General features: G+C 34.8%; 1 protein-coding gene across 1 annotated transcript; it reads left to right on the top strand.

Annotated features, from left to right (window-relative positions):
- Nucleotides 1–7,972: 7,972 nt before the first annotated feature.
- LOC126882212 (uncharacterized) lies at nucleotides 7,973–12,914 on the top strand. The gene is made up of 2 exons (XM_050647019.1): nucleotides 7,973–8,397; nucleotides 8,959–12,914. Exon 2 carries the CDS (start codon nucleotides 11,448–11,450, stop codon nucleotides 12,843–12,845), a length of 1,398 nt encoding a protein of 465 aa, XP_050502976.1. The 5' UTR covers nucleotides 7,973–8,397; nucleotides 8,959–11,447; the 3' UTR covers nucleotides 12,846–12,914.
- Nucleotides 12,915–16,579: the final 3,665 nt, after the last annotated feature.

The following is a 16,579-nucleotide window of genomic DNA, read 5'->3' on the forward strand; positions in this document are numbered from 1 at the left end:
TTTGTCGACCCATTTAGTTAAATTACCTATTAAAATTGCATTAGTTTGTCATACTTTCTCTAATTTGGTTTTGCACCTATTTGGGTAATTAAGTACTTTCACTTGAATAATTAAAATGCCAAGACAGTACCGAAATTACATCAGTTCTGATACAGTATAAGGTGGAAATAGCAGCACTGCAGGAAATTAGATGGAAAGGGAAAGGACAAATAGATCAACAGAATAGTACCTTCATATACTCAGGGGAAGAAAAGCAAGGACAACATGGGGTAGGATTCATAGTAATTGGAAATATGAGAGACAAAATAATGGAAGTCAGACTAATAAACAAAAGAATAGCTTACCTAAGGATTGAAGCTAAACAGGCAAACATATCCCTACTAAATGTTTATGCACCGACAGAAAATGCGAAAGAGGAGGAAAAAGATCATTTCTACGACACTATGGAAGAAGAGCTAGAAAAAATACCAAAAGAAGATGTGATATTAATATTGGGCGATTTTAATGCACAAATAGGAAAGGAGGATTATATACAGCAAATAGCAGGCAAACATACAATACATGAGAAAACGAATGACAACGGGCACAGAATATGCAATATGGCGACAGGAAATAATATGTCTATCAGCAGTACAATGTTCAAGCATCAAAGAAAACACAAAGTCACATGGGTTTCTCCAGACCAAAAAACAGAGTCACAAATAGACCACATATTAATATCGAAAAGAAGACAATCAAGTATAATGGATGTGAGAAGCTACAGAGGTGCATGCGGAGACTCAGACCATTTCCTGGTGGTAGCAAAGCTGAGACAAAAGATGAAAGTAATGAGAAGGCAGAAAGAGAGGAACAAGAGGTGGAATATCGAAAAATTGAAGGAAGCAAAAGAGATACAAAAGTATGAACATGAAATAGGTAAAAGAATTGCCGCACTGAATAAGGAAAGAGATGATGTCGAAGAAATATGGGGTGATATTAAAAAAGCAATTAACCACACGGCTGAGACTACATTAGGGACGAAGCAAATTACAAGAAAGAAGGACTGGTTCAATACAGAATGTAAAGAAGCAGTTGAAGAAAAAGTAAAAGCACGAAATCAGTGGATGCGGACTCACAAAAATGAACATAGAGACATGTACGAGCAAAAAAGAAAGGCAAGCAACAAAGTAATAAGAGAACAAAAGAGAAAATTCATGGATAGTCAGTTGGAGGAAATTGAGGCGGAAAGTAAGACTCAGAACACCAAGAAATTCTACACAAAAATCAGAGAACAGAACAGAGGTTTCAAACCAAAAGTAAATGGAGTTAAAAATAAACAAGGGCAAATAGTAACACAAGATCAACCATATATGAAAGTCTGGATGGAACACTTCAAGGAGTTACTGGCAGAAAATGAAACAGAAGAGATTACAGAAATGGAGGAAGAGTGGGAAAATAATGGAATGAAGGAGCCAACACTCGAAGAAGTAATTGAAATAATTAAAAATAACAAAAACGGAAGAGCACCCGGAAAAGATAACATAAACAGCGAACTCATAAAACTAGGAGGGAAACCGTTGCATAGGGAAATACACAAACTGATAGTAAACATCTGGAAAGAAGAAAAAATGCCAAAAGAATGGCAAACAGGCCAAATAATAACGATACATAAAAAGGGAAACCAACAAGAATGTCAAAATTACAGGGGAATAACATTACTGAGTACAGTATATAAGGTATTGTCAACCATAATACAAAGAAGATTACAAGAAGCAGCAGAGAATAAGATTGGTCAATATCAGTGTGGATTCAGGAAAGGAAAATCCACAATAGATGCGATATACATACTAAAACAAATAATGGAGAAGGCGAACGAAGCTAACATAAACTTAGAAATACTTTTCGTAGATTTTAAACAAGCTTTTGATTCCATCAAACGAAACCAACTATTGGAAATATTAAAAATGCTACAGGTACCGCTTAAATTAAGAAAACTTATAAAAATGACGATGAGCCATACCAGAGCGAGTGTAAAAACGCAAATAGGGGAAACAGAAGAGTTTGAAACAAACAAAGGAGTGAGGCAGGGTGATGGTTTATCCACAACACTATTCAACATGGCAATAGAATATATTACCAGAAAAATGAACAAAGGTACACTCAGAAATAGAGGAGGTCAAATTGTAGCATATGCCGATGACGTTGTGATAATGGCAAAGAGAAGAGATATATTAACGCAAATGGTAGAGGAACTCATTCAAGAAGGAAAAACAGTGGGTCTGAGTATTAACGAAAACAAAACAAAAATTTTAAGATTAGGGAAAAATCCTACTAATAGAGAGGTTAAAGTGGGAAGATACAAATTTGAAGAAGTAAGTAAATATAAGTACCTGGGAGTCATGCTGTCAAGTGATGGAACAAGAGAAAACGAAATAAAAGAGAAAACATTGGCAATAAATAGAGCATTCCAAGCCAACAAAAAAATGATAAAAAGCAAAATATTAACAAAAACTACTAAATTAAGGCTCTATGAAACGTTAATTAGACCGACATTAATGTATGGAGCAGAAGTGATGACAATGACCAAGACAGACGAAGAAAATTTGAGAAGAACTGAGAGAAAAATAATTCGGGCAATATTAGGACCAATAAAAACAGCAGAGGGTGAATACAGGAGTCGAAGAAATAACGAAATAAATGAGGAATTGAAGGGACAAGATATAGTCAGGAGAATAAAGAGACAAAGATTGAGATGGCTTGGGCATGTATGGAGAGCAGGAGAAGAAGCGATAATAAACATAGTGACAAAGTGGTCTCCGGCCGGAAGGAGACGAAGAGGAAGACCGAGGTCCAAATGGCTGGAAGAGGTGAAGCGAGATCTAGAGGGCATGGGTATTAGAAATGCAGAAGAAAAAGCAAGAGACAGAAGGAGCTGGAACCGGATATGTAATGCAGTTTAAGAAAGAGAAGAACGGAGGACTGATCCACCTCGAAAACATGGATCTAGAGAGCCTGTAAAGGCGGCGCTACCCCCACGGGGGTGTTTTAGCCACTATATAAAACATATTGTTCGTTTTTAATAACAGGCGAGTATGGTGGTGATCGTTTTCCGGCACTTCACTATTCTCGTTTTTAATTGTAGATCTTAATTTTGATTCGCTAATTTCTAAAGCATCGCACACGCGTTGTTGTACAGACGTTACCGATTTTAAAGGACCACCATTGTTTTTTTCCGCAATAAAGTACTTAAGTAGGTTACAAATTAGAGTATCTACATCTAAAACACGTCTTGGCATTTTCGGTTAAACAGCACGAACAGATTCTCACAAAATTAACAATATAAGGCGTTACCAATTCGACAGAATAAATTCAACTGGAAGATAACAAATGTCCTTATAGTTTCTTATAGCATTCCTGATTTGTTTGTCGACCCATTTAGTTAAATTACCTATTAAAATTGCATTAGTTTGTCATACTTTCTCTAATTTGGTTTTGCACCTATTTGGGTAATTAAGTACTTTCACTTGAATAATTAAAATGCCAAGACAGTACCGTAATTAAAATACTTAGGTCAAAAAATGAGCTTTATTTTGATACTATACAGTATGGTGCAAATGAAAGGAATAAATTCGTTATTTCGTAAACCGGCGACTTTAAGGAAAAATCCTGAAACAGGTCGATTTTTATTTTTAAATTATGATATTTTGCCATAAATGTCATACTAGTAACGTCATCCATATGGGCGTGATGAAGTAATCGATGATTTTTTTAAATGAGAATAGGGGTCGTGTGCTAGCTCATTTGGATCATTCAATTCTCTATTTATTAATATAAACATTTACATAATTGTTTATACAGGGCGCCCAAAAAAATTTTTTAATTTAAATTATTTAAATACATTTTATTGCTGTTAGAAATCAGTAAAAAAATGTTTATATCACAAATAAACATTGTTTTTCGCTTAAATTAAATGTTCAAACTTCCTAAGAAACAGGTGGCTGGCGGGAGCTGGCTTGAACATTGAATTTAATCGAAAAGCAATGTTTATTTTTGAAATAAACATTTTTTCTGTTTCTGGGCAACAGTAAAATGTATTTTGAATTAAATAAACTACATACATTCTTCTTTTTTGTCAAATAATTTCATTAAAAATTTTTTTGCACGCCCTGTACAAATAATTGTGTAAATGTTTATATGACTAAATAGTGAATTTAATGACCTTTCAAATGAGCTAGCACTCGACCCCTATTCTCATTTAAAAAAATCATCGATTACGTCATCACCCCCAGATGGATGACGACACTAGTATGATATATATGCCAAAATATCATATGTTGAATGGGTTTATTGACAGATTTTAAAACACAATGTAGGTATACCCCCAAAATATATTTTATTACTATTCCTTTCTTTTATCTGTTTCAATAGTTTATTAATGTTTCTTCACTGCTTATATCAATAATACATAGTCTCAATTTACAATCAATTACTTTCAACTGAATTTTAATCCCTTCCTTTCTTTTCTTTTCTACTCTAATTCTCACCCTTTAATTTATATCTCAATTTCATGTACCTACATTGTTGTCTATCAATTCACATTTATTACTGTTATTACTATATGACTGCTAATATACCCTTTTAGCTACAATTTTTAAGCTTTCCGATTTTTCATTCTTTTTACGACCACTACTCCTCTCATTAAAACATCAAGGAGTATTGACTTTAACAATTTAGGTTACAGCTGCACGTCCACATCTAACATACATATTAGATATCGACCCGTTTTGATCCAAAGGTTGTTAGTCTTACACTAACACATACACTAATAAATAGAAGTCTTTAATAAATATAAATAAAAACAAAAATCTTTTAATAAATAGAAATAAAAATCTTTAAAACCGGTACAGATTTGTTGGTTGTCTTTCACCAACTATCTCTTCACCCTCAAAAATTCCCAAATTCCATAAACTTGTTTACCTTTGCAACATTCTCCGTCTATTCCACCATATCCCGTTAGCATAACTTAAGCAGATATATCATGTTAATGAATACTGAGGTAGTACCTCCTTGTAACCGAATCATTTAGTTACTTGTAACCGTTGACCTGAAGATGCTCTGCATAGTTTAGAGAGCGAAACCGGTCGTCGGAAGTTACAATAAATGATTGAGAGTACGTCTGTCTTTTACTTCATTCAAAATATCATAATTTAAAAACAAAAATCGACCTGTTTCGGGATTTTCCCTAATGTCATCGGTTTACGAAATAAAGAATTTATTCCTTTCATTTGCACCATACTGTATATACGAGTAGTTGCAAAATTTACTGAATGCATTAACATTATTTAGTGGTGGCCGCATATCGAAATAACTACTCTGTGATAGACCACATAACGAATTAGTTACTCTGCGGTAGACCGCATATTGGATGGTAGACCGCATATCGAATCGGCACTAATCTATATATTTTTTCGTATTTAAAATATTACTTGCGGGTAAATCCTAATTGTTCTTTTAGTCAAGGAAGTCTCTTCGCATCTGCTCGGGAAAATGTTCTAGTCAGGTGTTTTGCATAATCTTACTCCTAAATTAGTATTAAGTTTTTGCTAAGAAAGGTATTTCTAACAAGGGTGCATTGTATTTTATTATTTATCTTATTATTTTTCCTTAAATTATCCTGTTTATTAAATTTTAATCAAAAAATTACTAAAAATTCAATAATTAAATAGATATTGGCCCTCTACGCACCCGAGGTCTACGCTTATGTTACTGGCATACCTAAAATATTACAATCGACCTGCCGATTCGTTTGTTTCTTTATTAATCCGTGACCGGTGTATCCCTACCGAATAGAGTTAGTACCTACTCTATTGTTGTATAATTTTCAGAATTACCCAAGATGTCAGGACCGGCTTCCAAGTCAACTGTAGGTACATAATATATTATCATCAGATCAAATAATCTGTACTAGGGTTCCAGCTTTCATTAATATGAGTACCCAGATATACAATATTACTTACTCGTTCAACTGAGTCATTACCGATTGTTACGTTATAGTTATTATTATTTACGGCTGCCTGTTTACTAATAACCATAAACTTTGTTTTTCTTGCGTTGAGTTTGAGTCCATATATCGCGCAGAATGTCACCATTCGTTTCAATAACGCTTGAAGATGTTCAATTGATCCAGTCAGCAACAAGGTGTCATCTGCGTATCTGATATTGTTCATAAGCATACCATTAATGAGTATTCCCTCTTTTGCGTTTTCCAACACTTCATTTAAGATTGTTTCAGCGTAAAGATTAAACAACATTGGTGACAATCAGGCCCGGCCCCAGGGATGGGCGAACTGGGCGGCTGCCCAGGGCGGCAAATTCAGGGGCGGCAAATTTTAGAGGACAGCCAATTTTTTAAATTGAAGAAATAATGACTTATGTTTTTAATATTATAAAAAATCAATATTATGAACAAGAGCGGCAAAAATGCAACTGTAAAAACGAGAATTAAGTAAGTGAAACAATAACAATTGCAAGGTTCGGAATTGCAATTCTACGGAAAATCGACAACACCGCCTTCTTCTTCATCGCATAAGAACAGTAGGATCAGAACTAAACTAAATTCACTGAAATTCACTTAAAATTAACTTTACTGAAAATGGATATAATAATTAGAAACATATAGCTGAAGCTTTGTCCAGCCACGCTAAGTCTCTTGCTCATCTACAGTCAAAGTGACAGTGGGTAGAACTAGCAATTAGACTAGAATCGGGCAAAATCATAGATGAAGAAACACAAAAAGTTCTAAATTCAGAAACTGGTCATTGGAAAAATGTAATACAACGACATATCAATAATACAGTTCTTAGCATATCAGTGTCATCCAATGAGGGGCGATTCTGTTAAACATTTTCATCAAAACAATGGTAATTTTTTTAAGATTTTTGAGCTCTTTCAAAATTTTGATTCTGTGTTACAAGAGAATAACTAGGAGTTAGGAGAATAACTAATGGAAGTAACAAGCAGCATCCCTACTTGGGAAAACATATTTAAAACGAAATTATTCAGCTCCTCCATGACCAAATCAAAAACAAAATTTTAAACTTTTTGAAATCAGCAAAGTATTATAGTGTTACGTTTTTTTAGGAAATATTACGCGAATTGACTTTTAATTATTATTAAATAAATAAAAGACTTACTTGAAATTGTTTATTTATAACACTTACAATTAACACTTATTTAACAACAATATCTAATTTATTTTACACTTTCTAACATTTAATTTATTTACAAATACGACTTATCTACTTTAAAAATACATACATTTCAGCAACCCGATCAAACAATAAAACAATATATCGCTTCGAATATATTAACTGACTGCCTGCTGCTTAAAAATCATCCGCTTATATAGATACGGCTCTGCTTCGAAAACATTTGGAAGGCCTGAGGCGGGTCCACGCCTATCATCGAGGAAACTTCTGGATTAGCGGAGACATTACTCGTCGATGACGTGTCGCTGTTGTTTGTTGACTACTAGGGGCAGGGCCGGCCTCAGTTAGAAATTCGTCACATTGCCCCCTCCTTAAAAGATGGTTCCTCCTGGAACCTTGTCAGGACTGGAACTGGATGCTGATATCGGCAACTGGACCCTCTTTTACAACTCCCAGTTGTATAAAAGTGACAGGGGACGGTCTTCTTTCTGCACCAGTAACTATGCGGATTGCAACAGACTAACACCTGGACCTCGGTGTCTTGGAAAATTTCTTCTACCATATTTCGGATAACTCTCCAGTCTAATTGGCTGCATTCTAACTTTGGTATGGCTAACTTTTGCACGTCGGACTCCAACACGTGCTCTCTCAATTGAATTAATGCATCCCATACATCTTGGTAGGTAGGTTGGTCACGGACAGTGTCTTTTGTTACCAGATAGAATAGGTAACGTGATGCATCTTGGAGTTTCAATGCTTTGCCAGGAGCTGGCAGTTTGTGACGTTCCGCCCCTTATAGAATCGATTATTGATGGGAAGATATTATTTAACTATCCAAAATATTATTTAATTATTTTCAGAATTATTTTCTTTCAATGTTTATTCAAATAGAACTTAAACCCATCTCAGAATTTTTAAATGCTTGATGACGTCACATTTAAAACGTGGCAACATTGGTTTCCCCACTTTGACAGCCAATGCTTAGTAGAGGGGTACGAAGGATTCAGCTGTGAACGTGAGCCTTGGATTGCCATTGTTTCTCGAGTGTTCGGTCTGAATCGTAGTGTGCGGGGTCATTAGACTCAATTATTCACCTCTAATTCTCAGTTCCAAATTGATTAAATATTACAATAAAAGTATAGTGAAGTTATCCAGCAGCAGTGGATTTGAAGAATTTTAGAGCATACTATATCCAATGAGTTCTACCCCGGTAAATACACATTTTATTAAGTATTTTATTCAGCCATTTTGGAAGTCCTTGACATTTGCTAACTAAGTTTCACATAGTCTATTTTCATGGTTTTTATGTTTTATTTTCATGGATCAAACTCATCTAGAGATAATTCAATATTCGTTGTTAATTTGTGCTTCCAGTTGGAAAATAGAGCTAATTTAAACTCCATTTTTTATATTCCTTTCAAGTCTACAGAACTCCTATCTTTTGAACGATGAACAAATAAGTATCCATCGCTTAGTCTTACTATATTTCATCCTTGTATAATATATCTATATACCGGTGTATATATTATAATTAAATATTCTTTCACAGTAATTATATTTTGTATTTCAATTGGAAATTACTTGTGTTATTTGACCAAGGTCATCTGATAGCAACCTGATAAAAGGTCAAGCTGTCTAGTCATTCAAGTTTTTGGACTTAATGACCTATTTCTTCTTATTCCCATAGGAATAAAAACACCTCCTCGTATCTCTTGCTTCTTTTTTTTGACATTGGTAGATTGGTAGTAACACCACACTGTGTTTTTTTTAGCACCTACCATGAAATCTTAAAGCCACCCTACAACAACACCAAGGCCAGACCACACAGAGAGAAACAATCAATAGGCGACCAGCCTGGATTATTTCCACATTTTCTTTTTTTTGAGTACCTCCAGCTGCTTTCCAACAGTTTTGAGTACCTTCAGCTGCTTTCTACCAGTCTTCCTCTCCTGTACCTCCAGCAGGACAGCTGCTAGCGAGAGTTAGCACCCTTGGGTGCTCATTACATCAACTTCAAGATTAGGAAAGAGTGGTTTGTTTGGGAACATTTACTGTGCTCTTATTAAAGACAGACTGGTTTTGTGATATTTAGTACATTTTTTTTTATAGTTCAATTGCACACACAATTTTCCTGCTTTATATTTTTTATAGGTTTTTTTTCTTTACAACATAATATTTAATTGATAGCGTTCCCCAACACTCTGCAATCTATAAAGGTATAAATTTCTGAGCTCAGATATTTTCCCTGATAATAGTAGTCGGTACTCTTATCTTGATTATTTTTAGGCTGTGTTCCACTTTTGTATAATTATTTAAACTCATTCCATTATTTTAGTATATGTTTAATTAAATTTTTAAAAATTAACTTCACATATTAGTCAAAATTGTAATTATTAACTTTATTTAACTTGAACTTATTAACTTTACTTAACTTTAACTTATTAACTTTATTTAACTTTAACTTTAATTTATTAAATTCATATGAACTTCTGGATTCTAATCCCTCAGATTAGTTTTTGGTTTCACTTGTTATTATTACTATTATAAACCACGAGTTAGGAAAAGGATCTGTGTATCCACTCGTAGGTTTATTTATTCAATAAGGCTTGTGCCTGTCCCACTCACAGTGAGGTATTTATATGTTATATATAGTATCAGGTAGTATTTAATTAAGGTGTACGTATTATAAACGTACAATTATTATTTGGTGAGGGTTCTACTAACCTAGTTGTAAGTTGTACTTCCTGTATTAGAGGTACCCGTAGTCAGTTTTTCTAACCTTATAAAGAGTATTCTTAGATCATAGTTGTATGATGATTTTGTAATTGACTTTCACTAGTATCACTTTTTCCTGTCATGTTAGAGTTACACACTAGTTACTTGTCCTAACTCAGAGATTGTTAAAAAGATCTAGTAGTTACATTCAATAAATATACATTTATTGTGATTTTTTTTTTCTTATTACTCCTTTATTTTTAGTAGTATATTTTATAATTTAATAATCTTTAATAACTTTTCACATACTTGTACTACAAATTTAACATACTCTATAGCAGCGTAGAATACCTGGAAGAGCGTTAACCTAGTTATCCTTCTTCTGGCGCCCAAAAATTCATTCTATTTTCAGTATATTATTATATTTACTCTATCTATTTTCTGAACATTATCTTCATATCTTCTTTTCGAGCCATCATTGTCACTTCCTTTAATCTATTGTCTGGCCAAAAATAGCCGTGCAAATTGGCCGAATCCTTCCTTGAGTGTCAAGTGGCCCTTCTCATACATATTTAGCTAGCCATTCAAGTTATATCTATCTATTAATGATTTCTCATCTCTAGTCCTGTATCAATTCGATATTCTTTGTCTTGGCATCCTTCCATACAAATACTACTACAAAGTTGTATTTTAGTTACTCCAGCTTCTTCAACGGAGAAGCCACACATTTTTGTCCTTTGGCTACATTAAGTAGATCTTCTTCTTTTTACTACTTCTGTTGGAGTTTACCACTCCCTTTTCATTCACTCCAACAGAAAATCATCAGCTAGTTGTTACATCGGCTTTCCAACGTGGTGGCTTTATTTTTGGTCTGAGACAGTATTCATTTAGGTCAATTCTTCTCTTTTATCTGAAATCTCTTTGTTATTTCCGTTTGGTATCCTATACACATATTGTTACTTATTTATTTTATTTTTAATTTCTGATACATATCAGGTATTCTTAAACGCTGTTTTGATTTTTGTTTATATTTTGGGACCTCATTATAGTATATGTTTGTGCAGCTTACATTCTGGGTTAGATTTTGAATTTTTATTGGGAACTTATATTTAATATTGCTATTAATAATATAATTCATATAACAATTTTATTTCTTCAGTCAATAGTGGTATAGTTGGAGGTACAACTAAGTGTTGATTATTATTATTATTATTATAGATATATATTTTTTCTAGAGTGGTGGTAAGTTACATATAAATAAAAAAATTTACTTCCAGTATTTAGGTAGTAGGTTTACTTGAGTATACAATATTTATTGGATTATTTATCCATTTATTTGATCTTATATATTTATTTGATCTTATTTATTAGATTATATACTGCATTATATATATATGTTTTTTTTGCTGGCTATTTTGATTTTGTTGGTGTGTTGCTGATATTTTCTCGGTTTATATTATATATATTTTGCGTGCAAACTTTCATATTTTCATATTTTTCATATTTCTGTTCTTTGGACTATTTGTCAATAACTTTGCTCTCATCATGTGTGCTTTTAAAGCTGAACATCTTCTGGTGGATGAATTGGATTATGAATTAAAGATTCGGGACATAATGCCAGAGGAGTCGACAACTGTCGATAAAAAACGCAATCTTTTGAGAGGTGCTTTGAAACAAGAAGCTGGCAATAGAAGTTTTCTCCAAATTTCAGCTGTATCCCTTCCTTTTGAGGAACAACAAAAAGGAATCACTGAAACATTGGACAGCTTGTCTAAAAAAATCGAAAAGTTTAGGGGAACTGTAAAGGATACAGAGTATGCGCGATTAACATCTCGTCTAGGCCATATTTCTGCCCGTGTACACTTGCTACACTGTCCTTCTGAAGAACAGGAACCGTTCAAGAGGTCTGTTTCTCTTAAAATATTAACACTAGAGGGTGAACTTGATTCTAGAGTTAACCCCATTGCTACCTCTACTCCTAATGCTTCAGTCAATGTACCTAGCTTTACGTACTCCAAACCTGTTCAAGTACACAAATGGGGTATTTCATTTTCAGGTGAAAAACAGCACACTGATGTGATGTCATTTTTAGAAAGGGTTGAATGTCTTCGAATATCTAGAGGTGTTTCTGAAGAGGATTTGTTTGCTGCTTCTGCTGAGTTGTTCACCGGGACCGCTTTTACATGGTTTATGAATAACAGGGGTAATTTTTCTTGTTGGTCTGATCTGATTAAAAAGTTGAAGTCGGATTTTCTTCCGTATTCATTCCAGGATGATTTATTAGATCAAATTAAGAATCATAAGCAGAAACCTGGGGAATCTGTTACTATGTTTATTAATACTATATTAGGTATGTGTAGTCGTTTAGACACTCCTTTGTCAGATTTAGCTAAAATTAAAATCATCCTTAAATGTCTATTGCCCTTTTATCATCAACAATTAGCTCTTATGGACATTCAGAACATTGATGACCTTACTATAAAATGCAAACGTTTGGAGGAAACGTTATCCTGGTCTTCTCAACCTCCATCCACATCTCGATCCTCTTCTAACTCTTCTTCTCAGCCAACTTCCTTTAGGCAACGTTCTTGGCTAAATAAGGGTCATGAACATAATGTTTCGGTTGTTAGTTCTCTTGTCTGCTGGAATTGTGATCAGCCTGGTCACCCATTTTACAATTGTGGGATTCCTCAAAATCGTATTTTCTGCCATGGTTGTGGCCGAGAGAACACCCTTAAAAGAAACTGTTCTAAGTGTTCGGGAAACGACACGTCGGAGGTCCGTCCCCTGAACGTTTCTCCGTCCAACATCCAATCAGGGAATCAAACCCCATCGTCAAACGAAACTGCTGGACCAAGCACATCCAGCAACCCAAACCCATCTTCACGAAAAGGGAAAGGGGTGTCGTTCAAGAAAGCAGCACACACCACAAAACAAAATTAAACCAGAAATTTATTTCTATAGATAATACGTTAGATTCGCTTGATTCAAATGATCACAGATGGTCATTTACAAACGCTTCTTTGATTGGTAGTGTTCAACGTAACAATAATAATTGTGATAGTAATGTGGTTCCATTATCTATATTAGATTCTAGTTTTGTTAATGATGATGATACGTCTGGGTTAGTTCCATATAACGGTTGTAGACAACCAAATACTTTAGATCTAGATATTAATTCGTTATTAGTTAGGAAACAAAATGATAATAGGCCATATCTTCCTATTCAAATTTTAGGACAATCGTGTTTAGCTTTGTTAGATAGTGGCTCTAATATTTCATTGATAGGGGCACATTCGTTAAATTTATTGAAAAATTCTAGTATTCCCATTATGCCCATTTCATCTTTGCAAGTATCTACTGCAGATGGTACAGTTCAGTCCATTACGGGCAAACTCCAAATTAAAATCACAGTGGCAGATTTATGTAGGGAAATTACATTTTATGTTATTCCTTCCGTGCAGAATTCTATAATTTTAGGTATGGACTTTTTCAATGCTTTCAATAGTACCTTAAGTTGTTCTGATTTTTCTTTTTCCATATCTGAATTTAATTTATCTACCCTTAGTGCTATTCACGATTTTGCTAGTTTATCAAGCTCTGAACAAAGGCAATTAGAGAGTATGATCTCTAAATTTACTACTCTTTCTTCAAAAGACAAACTAGGTCGTACGTCGTTAATCTCTCACACTATCGAAGTGGGAAATCCCACTCCTTTCAGATTATATCAGTACCCCATACCTCAAGCCTGGCAGGCAGATTTAGAAAAGGAAGTAGATTCGATGCTTGCTTTAAATATCATAGAACCTTCAACATCGTCCTACTGTTCTCCGCTCTGGTTAACGAAGAAGAAGGATGGATCCTTCAGGATCTGCTTTGACGGTCGAAAACTAAACAGTATCACAACTAACAGGGATGCTTATCCTATCCCCAGAATAGATGTGATTTTGAGCAAACTTCAGAATGCCAAATACATCTCTTCTATTGATTTGTCTAAGGCCTTCCTACAGATCCCACTGAGTGAAGAGAGCAAGAAGTATACTGCTTTTGCTGTCAGTGGTAAAGGATTATTCCAGTTTGTCACCATGCCTTTCGGTCTTGTTTCTGCTCCTCAGACAATGTGTCGTCTGATGGATTTAGTCATTGGTCCACCGTTAGAGCCCTATGTTTTCTATTATTTAGACGATATTTTGGTTGTCACTCCTGATTTTTCCCTTCATATGGAAATTTTAGATAAGTTATTTTTACGTCTTAAGGAAGCTAATCTAACGGTCAATCTGGATAAATGTCAGTTTTGTCGCCCTAGTCTTAAGTTCTTGGGTTATGTTGTGGATAACCAGGGGCTGAGGACTGATCCTGAGAAAATAGTTGCTATCAAAAATTTTCCTATACCAAAGACCACCACCCAAGTCCGTAGGATATTGGGAATGTGTGGCTATTATCGGCGATTTGTACCGTCCTACTCTACTTTGTTGTCACCTCTTACTGATCTTTTGAAGAACAGGAAAAAGGGACAGACCATTACTTGGACTCCTGAGGCTGACGAAGCTTTTAGGCGCGTTAAAGATGCTTTAACGAGCGCTCCGGTTATGATGTCACCTAATTTTGATGAGCATTTTTATCTAATGACAGATTGCTCTAATACAGCTTCTGGAGGCGTATTATTTCAGTTGAAAGATGGCTCCGAACACCCCATAGCGTACACTAGTAAGAAGTTGAACAAGGCCCAGAAAAACTATTCAACTACGGAGAAAGAACTCTTAGCTATCATCCATGGGTTAGAAGCTTTTCGTTATTATCTGGAAGGTCGTAATTTCACTATAATTACTGATCATAGTTCCTTAGTATGGCTTCATAGTATGAAAAACCCTTCACAGAGGCTTTCTCGATGGATATGCAAACTGGCTGCCTATTCATATAAGATTGTCCATAGAAAGGCAAACGGGGTAGTGGTCGCAGATGCTCTTTCACGTGTCCATGATATTAATGTCCTAGATCTGTCCTCTTTAAGTCCTGATATGTGGTATCAGAATATGATTGATAGGGTCACTCAAGACCCACAAAAATATCCTGATTTTAAGGTAGAGAATAATATTCTGTACAAACACATCTTAAGTCCGATAGAGTCCTTATCCAATATGTCGGAGTGGAAAATAGTTGTACCTACGCCAAATAGGGAAAATATTCTGCATATGTTTCATGATGAAGTTACGGCGGGTCATTTTGGTTTTTATAAGACTTATCACCGTATTGCCGAATTATATTATTGGCCTGGTATGCGGAAGTCTATAAAAAGGTACATTTCTAAATGCATGGTTTGTGCTACTTGTAAACCAAGTAACCTACCACAGGCTGGACTTATGGGTTCCTTCAGGAACATAAATTTTCCTTGGCAGATGATCTCAATGGATCTCATTGGACCTTATCCTCGGAGTTACAAGGGTAATACCTATTGCCTGGTAGTTGTGGATTATTTCACTAAATTTCCTTTAGTTTGTCCCCTTCGCCAGGCCACAACTCCAGCAATTTTAAAATATTTGGAGGAACAAGTCTTTTTGGTGTATGGTGTTCCTCAAATTGTGTCATGTGACAACGGTCCTCAGTTTGTATCGAAGGCCTTTAAAGATCTTCTAGCTAAATATAAGGTTCAAAAGACCTTTTATAATGCTGCCTACCATCCACAAGCAAATCATACTGAGAGAGTAAATCGCAGTATTGTCACAGCTCTAAGGTCCTATACTTACCCTGATCACAGAGCTTGGGATCAATATATTCATTCCATAGCTCAAGCCATAAGGACTTCTGTCCATGAAGTTACCCAGTGCGCTCCAGCATATTTGAATTTTGGTAGGAATGTGGCTTTATCAGGTGATTATTTTGGTGTAATTTCAGACAATTCCGAAAATCTTCCTCAAATATCTGAGAAACTTCATCGCTTAGATGATCTCCAGACGTTACCTCATATTTTCGCAGACATTAGGAAGAAGTTAAAAACTTCTTACCTAAGGAACCAGCAGCACTATAATTTGAGGAAACGAGATCTGCGATTCTTTGTTGGTGATCGAGTCTTAAAGCGCAATTTTGTCAAATCCAATAAGGGTGATGCCATTTCTGCAAAGTTTTGCCAGAAATATGTCCCATGTACTGTCTCAAGGGTAATATCTCCTTTGATTTATGAATTAAAGGACAATTCGACTAATAAGCGAATTGGTCAATTTCATGTAAAGGATTTACTGCCTGACAACACCATGGACGATGTGGATTCTTCAACTTCATCGGAAGAAGATTAGCTTAACAGGGTTGTTTAAGCTAATATCTTCCTGTGTTTGCCTTTAATTAGTTTTATTATGGTATAGTATTTTAGTTTAAATTGTTAATCACCAGATAATGCCTGACCATAGCAATTTTTATCCTTCGGCATGGCTTGATGATTTCTCACGTATTAGTTATTAGGTACCGAATTCTTGTGTAATACCGCTTGTATGAGTTTATTATTATTTTTTTGTATTATAGATTGCATTTGAGTCATTATCGACAAATATTCTCAAATACTAATCCAGCCAGTAGTATTACCAAGTTAATAACCTCCACTTGTACTCTTAGTTTTGTACTCAACCTCTCAGAATAAAAGGGCTGTTGATTATTATATATTAAGATATTTGGATGTGTGGGCTCAT

Source organism: Diabrotica virgifera, chromosome 3, assembly GCF_917563875.1.
Source record: "Diabrotica virgifera virgifera chromosome 3, PGI_DIABVI_V3a".
Lineage (NCBI taxonomy): Eukaryota > Metazoa > Arthropoda > Insecta > Coleoptera > Chrysomelidae > Diabrotica > Diabrotica virgifera.

What these genes read in the sequence shown, in the direction of transcription:
- LOC126882212 (XM_050647019.1), top strand. Translation starts at nt 11,448, where the DNA reads ATGTGTGCTTTTAAAGCTGAACATCTTCTGGTGGATGAATTGGATTAT.